Genomic DNA, 14,529 nt, shown 5'->3' on the forward strand with positions numbered 1-14,529 from the left:
TGTTCTTAACTCTCGGAATTTGTTATATTGATTTGTATTAATTGTGTAAGTAAATTATGTAATTTTTGACTGTTAAAAAAATTACTTCTAGCATTGTAGATTCCAGTGGTATTAGATACAATGTACATGTACAGTTTATAAGTAAATATATTCCTAATATTGTCAGTTATTGTGCAACTATATTTATAATATTACAAAAAATATATTATAGTTTGTGAATACCTTTCAGTGGCTGAATAAATGAAAAATAAATCTTCTCTTTCCAATTACACAGTTTTACTTACCTTACCAAGCATCAGTTGTATCAGAGTAACGTCACGGTCACAAACACTACATGATGTTAGTACTTTAGGACAGCTATTTTACAGAATTATCCCAATAAATAAAGTATATAAATGAATAACCCGGTCTAGATAAACAACGCTACTATATTTTGTATTTGCATACTCATGAACGCTTGCTTGGAAACATCGAACACCTCGTGGCTACAATTTAACAGCCGACGTCAGCATTTATAAATGAATGTAAACTGTTGGAGTGTTTTTATCTTTTAATCATTATGGTTTGGCAAATGATGGCTGTATCCTGCACCAAGCATGAAATACAAATGTTGGCTGTGTCCCACCACCAGCGTGAAACAATAAATGTAGCTTAGTGACATATTATTTTAGGGCATTCAGATATGATGTCTGTTAAAACCTTTTCTACATGTATATGAAATCATCAGATCAAAAAGGTCGATCGTCCTAACGATGTAAAACTGTTTTTAAACTGACCAACAATGTTACTTTCGTTGTTACTAGCATGCGTGTTACAGTATTTTCAGACTTTCTTAATATGTCACCGTTTTCAGACGACTCCTCTCAATGGGAAGGTGTATTACCTTTAGAAAGCGCCCTTTACTCCTGAAGGGACCAATCTTCGCTAGCCAAGGGTTCACGTATTTACCTTTTGCGGCTTAAGCCTCGTTTTCATATTTACTACTACCATTTCCACCTAGCGGGGACAATGGGTTATGGATCGTTGCCAGCAAAAAGTGACTAACCTTTCAAATTGACCAAAACTGGCCGCTAACGTATTGTCTATGGTTATCATAGCTAACTCTACCAACTGATCAAATACTGAAACTGTTTCCCGAAATATTGTCCTCCCTATTTTCCCCCAACAAATAGTCGACAAGCGATCCGGTACTACAACTTTGTAAGCCTGCCATTACTTCTTACACTCACAGGGGCACGAATATATCATATATACATGTATTTGATATATATGGACCGTGGGAAGGAAGTTCGAACCAAGTCCCTGTGTTTACTTTGACTGTCAAACAATAGGACATCCATAAAAATGAAATGAACCCTTGGCTAGTGAAGATGGAAGGAATTCCTTCGTTACTGGTTTATCCAAACCCGTGTAAACAGGAAGGATAAAGTGTTTTGATTTATGTAAATTGGAAAATATACAAAGAACACATTGTGACCAATTCAAATGTTAATTAAGGAATTGATACAATTCATGCTAAATATTGATTCAACTGTAGAACACATATGAATCCCCTTTGTATGACACGTTAGTCATGCTAGACCTGTGGAAATCCAAGGGAGAGTCCGGGAAATTTAAACTGACCTAATATATGTGTCTTTTTTTCATAGGGAATGTACAATAATGCCATACTGTGAGATTGTATGACAAGCAAATTTTGCTCGACAAAGTTCCTTGATAATTCATTTATCAAAATAAATCAATGATTTTATTCTAAACATTAATGAATAAGTTATAAATATGAATAAATGAATTATCAATATTCAAAAATGCTGTATTCAGTCAACATTAATAATTCATTAATAAAGCATTCACTAGCATTAATTAATTTTGTTCATTATTCAATATAAATAAATCAATTTTTAATATCAATTTCGATGTTAATGATTTTATTATCAATATTTTAAGCGTGTTTTTTTTTAATATAAATAGCTGCCCCTTTTCTCCACAAGAGCTCGTCATCCGTTGGATATTTTTCAATAGACTTCATATGCTTTTTGTATTATATAAACAGTAAAATGGGCATTTGCCTTGTAAAATTCCAAGGTAGTCTTCCACAAAGACAAAGTTCTCCATCTTCTGTACAATTTCGGATAAAAAAACAAAGGCATTAAAATATTTTGTAATATTTCATTCATAACAGTTTCTTGTATTTGTAAACTTCAACAAATTGCGTTTTGGTATCAATATCCCATCAACAACCATAACTGAGCCAGTCTTGGCGATTTGCTTATCACAAATGTCTGCATGACACTCTGGATATCACATATTTTCTGTATACTGTACAATGTTGAATATATAAATTCACTCTTTCCGTTATCAGACAAACTAAAGTTTTGGTTTGCGGGCAGTACTGGCGAGCCAGATATCGGAAGTGCAGTCTCCGCCTGGGTATCTGATCTCGTGAGCCAGAGCTGGGCCTCCTGGTTCCTTTCCAAAGTCCACGAAGAAATTTGGGTTTAGCTTGAGTCCTCCCTTCCTTGTGTCAACGTCGATAGCAAGCATCATGGTACCCTTGCTGTAATAGCCCGGATGTAAGCAATGTTAGTATGTGCAAGTATTGCGTGTGACTATAGGGTCGTGGACCTGACAACTTCATCAATCTAACAACCGCTCTTTACATCAACCATGACTTATGATATCTACCCTCTACTCTAGCAATGAACAATGATACCCGCTATCTGCTACCGCAATAAACTATGATATCCGACTTCTATTCCAACATTGAACTGTGATATCCGACCTCCATCATCGCCTTGAACTACAGTACTGTATGACACCCCATTCCTTTACTCCCATCATGAACTATGACACAATACCTTTACTCCGCCATGAACTATGACACAATACCTTTACTCTCGCCATGAACTATGACACAATACCTTTACTCCCACCATGAACTATGACACAATACCTATACTCCCACTATGAACTATGACACAATACCTTTACTCCCACTATGAACTATGACACAATACCTTTACTCCCACTATGAACTATGACACAATACCTTTACTGCCACCATGAACTATGACACAATACCTTTACTGCCACCATGAACTATGACACAATAACTTTACTGCCACCATGAACTATGACACCCCACCTCTACTCCCACCATGAACTATGACACCCCACCTCTACTCCCGCCATGAACTATGACACAATACCTTTACTCCCGCTATGAACTATGACACAATACCTTTACTCCCACCATGAACTATGACACAATACCTTTACTGCCACCATGAACTATGACACAATACCTTTACTCCCGTAATGGACTATGACACCATACCTTTACTCCCGCCATGAACTATGACACAATATCTTTACTCCCACCATGAACTATGACACAATACCTTTACTCCCACCATGAACTATGACACAATATCTTTACTCCCACCATGTACTATGACACAATACCTTTACTCCCGTAATGAACTATGACACAATATCTTTACTCCCGCTATGAACTATGACACCCCATCTTTACTCCCACCATGAACTATGACACAATACCTTTACTCCCACTATGAACTATGACACAATACCTTTACTCCCACCATGAACTATGACACAATACCTTTACTCCCACCATGAACTATGACACAATACCTTTACTCCCACCATGAACTATGACACAATACCTTTACTCCCCGCCATGAACTATGACACAATACCTTTACTCCCGTAATGAACTATGACACAATACCTTTACTCCCGCCATGAACTATGACACAATACCTTTACTGCCACCATGAACTATGACACAATACCTTTACTCCCGCTATGAACTATGACACAATACCTTTACTGCCACCATGAACTATGACACCATTCCTTTACTCCCGTAATGAACTATGACACCCCTACCTTTACTCCCGTAATGAACTATGACACAATACCTTTACTCCCGCCATGAACTATGACACAATACCTTTACTGCCACCATGAACTATGACACCATACCTTTACTCCCGCCATGAACTATGACACAATACCTTTACTCCCGCCATGAACTATGACACAATACCTTTACTCCCACCATGAACTATGACACAATACCTTTACTGCCACCATGAACTATGACACCATACCTTTACTCCCGTAATGAACTATGACACCCCTACCTTTACTCCCGTAATGAACTATGACACAATACCTTTACTCCCGTAATGAACTATGACACCCCTACCTTTACTCCCGTAATGAACTATGACACAATACCTTTACTCTCGCCATGAACTATGACACAATACCTTTACTCCCGCCATGAACTATGACACAATACCTTTACTGCCACCATGAACTATGACACAATATCTTTACTGCCACCATGAACTATGACACGATACCTTTACTGCCACCATGAACTATGACACCATACCTTTACTCCCACCACGAACTATGACACAATACCTTTACTCCCGCCATGAACTATGACACAATACCTTTACTCCCGCTATGAACTATGACACCATACCTTTACTCCCGCCATGAACTATGACACCATACCTTTACTCCCGCCATGAACTATGACACAATACCTTTACTCCCGCCATGAACTATGACACAATACCTTTACTCCCACCATGAACTATGACACAATATACCTCTACTCCCACCATGAACTATGACACAATATCCTTTACTTCCCGCCATGAACTATGGACACAATACCTCTACTCCCGCCATGAACTATGACACAATACCTTTACTCCCAGCATGAACTATGACACAATACCTTTACTGCCACCATGAACTATGACACAATACCTTTACTCCCACCATGAACTATGACACAATACCTCTACTCCCGTAATGAACTATGACACAATACCTTTACTGCCACCATGAACTATGACACAATACCTTTACCCCCGCCATGAACTATGACACAATACCTCTACTCCCACCATGAACTATGACACAATACCTTTACTCCCGTAATGAACTATGACACAATACCTTTACTGCCACCATGAACTATGACACAATACCTTTACTCCCGCCATGAACTATGACACAATACCTTTACTCCCGTAATGAACTATGACACAATACCTTTACTCCCACCATGAACTATGACACAATACCTTTACTCCCGTAATGAACTATGACACAATACCTCTACTACCACCATGAACTATGACACAATACCTTTACTCCCACCATGAACTATGACACCATACCTTTACTCCCGCCATGAACTATGACACAATACCTTTACTCCCACCATGAACTATGACACCATACCTTTACTCCCGCCATGAACTATGACACAATACCTTTACTCCCGCCATGAACTATGACACAATACCTTTACCCCCACCATGAACTATGACACAATACCTTTACCCCCACCATGAACTATGACACAATACCTTTACTCCAACCATGAACTATGACACCCCACCGCTACTCCCACTATGAACTATAAGACAATACCTTTACTCCCGTCAGACCTGTACACCCACTTCCGGCTATGATATTCCTGCACTGCACAAAAATGAACTATGATATTCGCCCTCTACACAAACCTTGAGGTCTGACATTTACCTTCATGGCTTACCAATAGTCCGTACATACGTGTATCTGTATGCAATGTCAAGCTTTTATAAAACAGTACTACAACTGAGTAAATTAATCTCGACCTTAGGATCCACGACCCCCTCCTAGATACTTGTTATAACATAATACAAGTTAAAGCATAAAACATTGTTGTTATTTTTTTTACCAAAAGCGATTAGTAATAAAGTATATCTATGTAATATATAAAGCGACGAATCAGATGAGTGGACCGTTCCATAAAGGCGATTTAATCAGCAGTGAAGAGTATGGACTTAGTGCATATACATATGATTATTGGCCAGTAATTAAGTGTTCCATAAAGCATATAACTAATTAAAATATTCATAGTTATTATACATTGTATATTTGATACATGTAAACATGCATTAGTTACTGTTGAAGATAGTAAGCACTAGGCTTGATGCACAGTCATATATATCAGTGAATGTACACATTATTAGAAAAGGTATTACCCGAGGGGATCCGGGTGGACAATATGACCGTGTGCTATTGTAATAGTAACGCGCATTACCATAGAAGTTCGGAACTTTTTATCATTTTGCCGACTCCTTAATCATCAATCACCTAAGTGAGAACAGTATCACCTGAGGAGTTCCGGGTAAAGCAATCTAAAAAAATGGCCCCCTTAAAAAAGAATTCTCTACCGTAAGACGAGTGTTACCTGAGGACTTCCGGGTAAAGAAATCTAAAAAAAAATGGCTCCCTTAAAAAGGAATTCTCTACAGTTAGACGAGTGTTACCTGAGGAGTTCCAGGTAGAAAATCTAGAAAGAATTGCTACTTTAAATAATATTTCTCTACAGTAAGATGAGTGTTACCTGAGGAGTTCCGGGTAGAACTGTTTGTCCCAGGATGAGAAAAGTGATGTCGTCAGGTACAGACGTTTCCCGTCCAGACTAAGTTGTATCATCTGAGGCCCACCCAGTATGCGGTTACCTTTGATGTAGGCTGGCGCTGGTTGTTCCTAAATAAGATAACAGACATTTTGTCAAATCGAATGTTAGAGATTGCACGAGTATTTAGTTATGAAGCGTTTTAATTCTTCATTCCTTTATGGAATGCCGTTTTACATGAATTCAATTATTTGAACCTATTTTTGAATAATTGAACCAAGGAACAATTGACTAAAACCTAGGTATAGATACAGAATCTCAATATTTTAAGATAGGTACAATTTCACTCCACCTGAGTAAAATTAATTGCAGCTGAAAGGCAAATAACTATTGCAATTCTAAATGTTTCTTTTTGAAGATAGGTTAAATAATTAAACAAATGTGAAAACGGCCTTCCATATTCCTCACAACGCAAGTAGACGGGCTGGGCGAAGAGTTATAAGTTAAATGTTCCTGAATAATGAATTGGAAAACAGTCACGTGCTATTACATGTAATTAGTACTCTACCTGAAATTTGATACCAAAAAGCATTCTTCGTTTGTGTCTGATACCATTCTGAATGATGTACATACTATACTGTTATTAGACGGGCGAGGCAATAATGTATATAATATACATGTATAACTGTTCTCAGACGGGCGAGGCAATGATGTACATAATATATAACTGTTCTTAGTCGGGCGAGGCAATGATGTACATAATATGTAACTGTTCTTAGTCGGGCGAGGCAATAATGTACATAATATATAACTGTTCTTAGTCGGGCGAGGCAATGATGTACATAATATATAACTGTTCTTAGTCGGGCGAGGCAATAATGTACATAATATATAACTGTTCTTAGTCGGGCGAGGCAATAATGTACATAATACATAACTGTTCTTAGACGGGCGAGGCAATAATGTACATAATACATAACTGTTCTTAGTCGGGCGAGGCAATAATGTACATAATATATAACTGTTCTTAGTCGGGCGAGGCAATAATGTACATAATATATAACTGTTCTTAGTCGGGCGAGGCAATAATGTACATAATACATAACTGTTCTTAGTCGGGCGAGGCAATAATGTAGATAATACATAACTGTTCTTAGACGGGCGAGGCAGTAAAGTACATAATATATATAACTGTTCTTAGACGGGCGAGGCAATAATGTACATAATACATAACTGTTCTTAGACGGGCGAGGCAATAATGTACATAATATATATAAGTGTTCTTAGTCGGGCGAGGCAATGATGTACATACTATATAACTGTTCTTAGTCGGGTGAGGCAATAATTTACATAATACATTAGTTTTCTTAGACAACAGGCAATCATGCATGTACGTAATATAAAACCTTTTTATAGACGAGCGCGGCAAAATAGCCTGCTCCTACATCCTTACAGTGATATCGGCTATGAAAACTTTCTCAGAAACTTATTTAACTCACGTTGTGAACGCACAGGTGCCTACTTGATACATGAATTACGTAATATACCACTCGGACGCCATTAACACCAGTGGGGAATAAAGTTACATGCTGTTGAATAAAGGTAATGTCGGCCAGGCCTTTTGATGAATATTTTAACGTCCATTAAATTCATTCATTGCTCAAAGTTATTATCCTGTTATATCAACAGCTAAGGTCATTTAAGGACGTCCTGCCCTGTTTGCGAGATGCATGCGTAGTGTATGTGTGTAATTTAGGAGGCTGTGGTATTTATGTGTCCTTGTGATAGCGCGGAACGGATGTCGGCTTTAAAGTGCTACCTAAGGCATACTACAGAAGACGCGTAAAAGGGCCCGCCAACAAATACAGAATCGTTAACTAGGGTAGCATGTACAAACGGGCATTATTTTGAAATCAAATATTTTACTGATTTTTTTTCTTCTATAGCACACTGTTGTTTATTGCATTTTGAATCTAATACATTTAATAGCTAAACTGATATATTAGCACACGTACAATTAATGGTGTTAGACACAGCAATTGCGGAAACTTCAATATGTCGTGAAACGATTGATAATTCAAGGAAATGAAAGGCCTGGCTCACGATGTACTGTGTTCAGTTAAATATAAACGCACAGTTCGCAAACGTGGAATTGTAAGCATCCACAGGGAAAATGACACCGTGGTCGACTGTGGAAGAGTTTATTTTAGATGGATCCATATGGGACGTCGACAACAGTACAAATCATGTCAGGAACACACCAATACAATGGATCGTGTTTGGTTTAAATTAATCATTTTAAGATAATTTCTGTAGACAGACTGTATCGTATAGAACATATTTGGTTATTAGTATGTGCTAGTAGATTTTAATACTGTGACAAATCATCTGTCCTCATCGGTGCCTGCTGATCTTAGATATGATCACAAGTGCCCTGACAGTGAAAGTTAGCATGCACATATACAGCAATTTTGGTTCAAAGCTTTGAGGAGCAACAAACCCAAGGATCAAGAATGCTGGGGAATAACGTTTGTCTAGTGTGATTTTGATTTATTGATACGCCTGCACATATTCACTTACTTTCAACTCACTGTCTTGAGTGACCTTGACATTTCCGTCCTTGCAAATACTTCCTCCCAGGAACAGCTATAATAAAAAAAACTTGACGTCAGCGATTAAAATGGTAAGCAAGTGTTGATCTGTAATCATTGATTAAATCTTACCGTGTACATGTATATTATTTATTTTTATGTGTGGCGGTTTATGTTTCTCTTAGTGCCTACCTGTCCGACGAGTTTAGGATTACGGCGGTCAGTGATGTCATACTGCCTGACGTCACCATGGAGCCAGTTACTGAAGTAGAGGAACCGGTCGTCAAGGGAGACGAGGATATCGGTGATCAGACCTGCATGTAGTGTACAAAACAATGTTGACATCAATTTAATCTCACCCAACGATTTATCTTCACAGTGCATATATGCATAAATCACAAATAATACATTAAGACAAACGACTGCAGCGTAAGAATTGAGAGTGGTTCGGTTTGGTTTTGTATTATTTAACGTCTTATAACAGTTAAGGTCATTTAAGGACGGCCTCCCCTGTATGCGAGATTAATGCGTGTGGCGAGTGTGCGTGTGTTTGGAATGTGCCAACTTTATAGTGCCACCTAACTGAAGCACATTGTCAAAAATAGGACAGGACATGACAGGACAGGACGGGACAGAGGACGGGACAGGACAGGACAGGACAGAGGACAGGACAGGACAGGACAGAGGACAGGACAGAGGACAGGACAGTACAGGACAGTACAGGACAGGAACAGGACAGGGCAGAACAGGACAGGACAGAACAGGACAGGACAGGACAGGACAGGACAGAGGACAGGACAGGACAGGACAGGACAGGACAGGACAGGACAGGACAGGACAGGACAGGACAGGACAGAGGACTGGACAGGACAGGACAGGACAGAGGACAGGAAAGAGGACAGGACAGAGGACAGGACAGAGGACAGGACAGAGGACAGGACAGAGGACAGGACAGGACAGAACAGAACAGGGCAGAACAGGATAGAGGACATGATAGAGGACAGGACACAGGACAGGACAGGACAGGACAGGACAGGACAGGACCGGACAATCTTTTACTGACAACACGTGGATCAGTCTTCCCAATGAAAGAAACTTTAAGAGCTAGTAGTAGTAGCAACCGCCATTTTAGAAACACTGGTTTGTTAGAATGATTCCATTTTTAACAGAATATTTTGGGGTTGTTTTTTTTTGACACCAAGGATACTTTTCTTCTTAATTTGAGTAATCGTTATGAAAATTTCCTGTTTATAAAAAGTTGAATGAATTTCGCAGATTTAGTATTTGTATAGTACATTGTAATATATTTTAATACAATATTTTCTAATATTGATACACAAGGGGGTTAAATATTTGAATTTCCGGTCGTAATTGTACTGTGTTGGGTATATGTAATAGGTGAACAATTCGCATCCATGTATGTATATACAATACGATCCAGGTATTCATATCATCTAAAAGACGATTTGCCACCATTATCATGTCAGGGTATCAGGCCGACCATCACTGCGCCATTGAAGCGTACTTTTAAGGAAAGTGGATGTGGCGCAGTGGTATAAGCTGTGGGTATTTCTGGCTAGGCAATTATGTGCTGTTGATTGTGAGCACGGTACCCGGTCAGGACACGAGTCATAAACTTGTCTTCCTTCGTCGTATGTGTTTCTGTGTGATATATCCTATTATTAATACAATGTATCATATGCACTGTGTGTTGTTGATGCGAAGGTTACACATTTTCAAAGGCTTCCTTATATAATGAAATTATATTCGTCTGCAATACAATAAAATTCACGTTTCAGTTTGTTTACCTTCTCCTCTCTCCTATCGACCGTGGTATAGATACGGGTTTGACTATAATGTATACATAAATGGATACAGGCTGTTAAGTTTGCACTTTACCACAATACATTAAACATGTGGGTTTTTTTTTCTCGCATTTTCAACTAATAAAGCTTGCACTTTACCACAATACATTAAACATGTGCTATTTTGCAACAAATATATTACAAAATTCTCTCACACCTTGAAATGTTATCTATTCTAAAATCAGTTCATGCCAGGAAAAGGTACATTAACTTTTGCTAGGTTTTTATCTCAATTTAATGAAAGATACAAAGTTTAAACTTAAATTAAAAAAAACCCAGCTCAATGCAGGCCCGACACCATTGATCTGATAAATATGCGGTTTAATGGCGACGGCTTGCTAATAATGTAATACATGCATTGGATGTGAGGTTAATGTTTTGCATGAATATACTTAAGATCAGCTACATGTTGTATATTGTTCAAAACGTCCGATTTCGTTTGGGCTAATAGAAAAGTGGGGGAGTCAAAGTGGGAGGGTGTAAAATGGACATTTTATAAACTCTCCTTCCTACTTGTGTCTTGGATCATTGAATCTATGTTTGATTAAAAAAGACACGTCAGTGATTGTAGGGGCCTTTATTTTGATAACTTGGACGCAGCCGAACAAAACAAAATATAGGTCGAAGGAAAAGTCTGGATTGTGTGAATACAAACGTCCTATAGATTACTAAATCCATCATTTTTAAGTTGAATAACTCATCATTTCGATAGTGTAATTGACAAAAACATTGCTAAAACATGCTGACAACTACCAACGACACTTACCTGGCATATCAGGGAGAGCCCAACCTTCTACCTTTTTATGGGCTACTTGGATGACCTTCTCGGCGGCCCAAGTGCGGTCCTGCCGGTAAAGAAAAGAATACTTCGAACGAGTTTGACAAAACGGTATTACAATATTGTATAATGTAACAAACGGTATTACAATATTGTATAATGTAACAAACGGTGTTACGATATTGTATAATGTAACAAACGGTATTACAATATTGTATAATGTAACAAACGGTATTACAATATTGTATAATGTAACAAACGGTATTACAATATTGTATAATGTAACAAACGGTATTACAATACTTTATAATGTAACAAACGGTATTACAATATTGTATAATGTAACAAACGGTATTACAATATTGTATAATGTAACAAACGGTATTACAATATTTTATAATGTAACTATGCAATATGTAGATCCATAAATAAAGCAAAATAATTCTTCTACGTACTTCTAATGTCTGATTTGATTGGTTAAAAGAAAGAACGCTAGTTAAAGAAATGCGTCATTCTTGGTATTTTTATACAGGCGATCGGCCATATTCGGTATTTTCCGCAACATATCACGTTAATATAGTATTTTATTGATCTTTCCACCAGTTTCGTTTGTCCGGTAAAAAAATAAGCAATTTTGTGGAACGACTCGTAGGTAAATACTAGATAAATAGTTGTGAAGTATAATGAACAAACAAAACTAGGTTCCCGGTGAAGTTTGACAATGCATTTTTTAAATGTAGCTGAAAGACATACACAATGTATCAATATCACACACGCTATCAATTGATATATTTGTAATTTTGTTATACTGTAGGTATAACTCACCTCTTTCCTGTAGAAGCGGAAGATGGCAGCGCTGAGGGCACAGCCGACGTACCCCTCCGTAGCTAAAGGATCGTGTAGAAATCGGATCTCCAGCGGAATAAGTCCTTCCGATCCGAGCTCTATGGTTTGCACAAGTTCATGTGTGGTCCAATCCCAGACGTTAAGTTGACTTCCATAGTCACCTGATAACAATGAGACAACCCCATAGATCATTCACTGTTAATTTGTGTACGACGCACTTGTTGTCATCAACTTAAAGATTCGTCATACTCGAATGAAATTAAAACAACAAATTATAAACCGAGTTATTGCTGATCTTTTGTGATAGTTATCTAGAAACATAGACATTGGTAAATCAAATTGGTTTCACTTCTGGTATCCTTTGACATAATTGTGCTTTTTTGTTAATGTTGAATCTTGCAATATCAAAGTTTTGCCATCATTGTCGAAATTTCCACCTTTTTTCGAAGCAGGTGACAATAAACTTACTATAACATACTGACAGTAAAAATGGACACCATTTATTGCAACATACATAGCAGAAGCTAAACATCAGCAATTGCAAAACTATCTTGCCTGTTGGTTGAGCCACTTGTAGAAGGATATAAGTTGTTGTAGATTTCTAAAAATTATTGCATCCAATGCTTTATAGTTCAGTTACTGCATGGTTGGTAATATTTGCCTATGATTTAATTATGCTATATTCGCGAATAGTAGATATAACTAAAAATAAGCACCCAGCGAATAATAATGGAACCAAACAAATGTATTTAAGTGTTTGCTGCAAAATTTTTACAATGTGATGTTCCGCGAAATCTTAAATAAATGCGAATTACAGTGTAGTTTCGACTTGTATACTCGTAAATAAAATTACTCATTGATATCTATAAACTGACCCTTCGCAACGTCGGCCGGATTAAATCCCTCCCGGAAACATCTTGGAGCGCCCCATGCCGTACTGATCATGACGTTGTGGTAGGGTTGGTACCAGAAGTCGTATCCGAATTTGGTATTCTCTTTCTCCCAGTTACCCTTGATGATAAACGTCTTTCCGTCCACAAGCACAAAACCACCTACAACAGAACAAGGTAAATTGAATTTTATTTCCTTACCTTTCCAATTCATAACAGCTGACGCCATTGGTACTGGAATATTTGTGCGATTTGATTCACAATCATCGACACTATATGCATTGAATAGCTGTATTATAAAGGTCATTTCTATATTTATTCTATTTCGTTATTTTCTTTTTTCACTTTTTCGCCAGATACTCTTTCATTTTTTAGCATTAACTCAGCATTTGATGTATTACAATGAACATATTTTTTTGAATATTGTTAAAAATAGAAATCAACTTCTCTGCTTGATAATACAACCATGATTACGTTACAGCGATCACAATACTCAATTTGAGCATGCTTCCGAACTTGCAATGAAGGTCTCGTTATAATTTCTTATGTAGAGTTTTAAATCTTAGTATCTCGAACGTCTGTTTATCCATTTTCTTACAATGAAGGTCTTGTTATATTTTCTTATGTAGAGTTTTTAATCTAACTGTCGCGAAAGATTTTTCGTCCACTTTCTATGCTGTAAATTACAAATATGTTTTGATATTTAATGTTCGATCAAGAATCGCAATAAAATAGGTACAGTATATATGAACTCTTCTTCATGAAACAAAGTCTAGAAAACTAATTATAACGCATATACCATAGTATTAGAACGCATGCCCGGTACAGGCCAACAAATTGTATTAAGGTAGTGTTTGACATTGGTAATGCGTTGATATCGTATCTACGTGCGCTAACCTTTTCCATTTCCATCCGGGTCCCCCATACAGCTGATCATGATATCCCCGTTGGCCAGACAATGTGACGTATGTGGAGCTCCAAGACCGCATTTTTCGTGCATTTCCCAGGGTTCAATACTCTGCAATATATACATAACCTTGGCTCAAATCTTTATAATATACATAACAAGGGCACATATTGTTTATGATACAAA

General features: G+C 37.6%; 1 protein-coding gene across 3 annotated transcripts in view; it reads right to left on the bottom strand.

Moving 5' to 3' along the window:
• Positions 1-14,529, bottom strand: part of LOC117342863 (methanethiol oxidase-like) — a 35,603-nt gene that overhangs the window by 2,859 nt on the left and 18,215 nt on the right. For 2 of the 3 annotated variants that reach the window (XM_033905147.1, XM_033905148.1), the window contains exons 4-11: positions 14,334-14,454; positions 13,422-13,598; positions 12,526-12,707; positions 11,689-11,767; positions 9,250-9,371; positions 9,047-9,112; positions 6,452-6,597; positions 2,154-2,557 (exon numbers count right to left, since the gene is read on the bottom strand). In XM_033905147.1, coding sequence (XP_033761038.1) covers positions 2,368-2,557; positions 6,452-6,597; positions 9,047-9,112; positions 9,250-9,371; positions 11,689-11,767; positions 12,526-12,707; positions 13,422-13,598; positions 14,334-14,454 — 1,083 coding nt within the window. In that variant the 3' untranslated portion in view covers positions 2,154-2,367. Of the gene's footprint in view, positions 1-2,153; positions 2,558-6,451; positions 6,598-9,046; positions 9,113-9,249; positions 9,372-11,688; positions 11,768-12,525; positions 12,708-13,421; positions 13,599-14,333; positions 14,455-14,529 lie in introns of those variants that run through there. The other variant, XM_033905149.1, reaches the window with a different exon arrangement.

This window comes from Pecten maximus, chromosome 14 (genome assembly GCF_902652985.1).
Source record: "Pecten maximus chromosome 14, xPecMax1.1, whole genome shotgun sequence".
Taxonomy (NCBI): domain Eukaryota; kingdom Metazoa; phylum Mollusca; class Bivalvia; order Pectinida; family Pectinidae; genus Pecten; species Pecten maximus.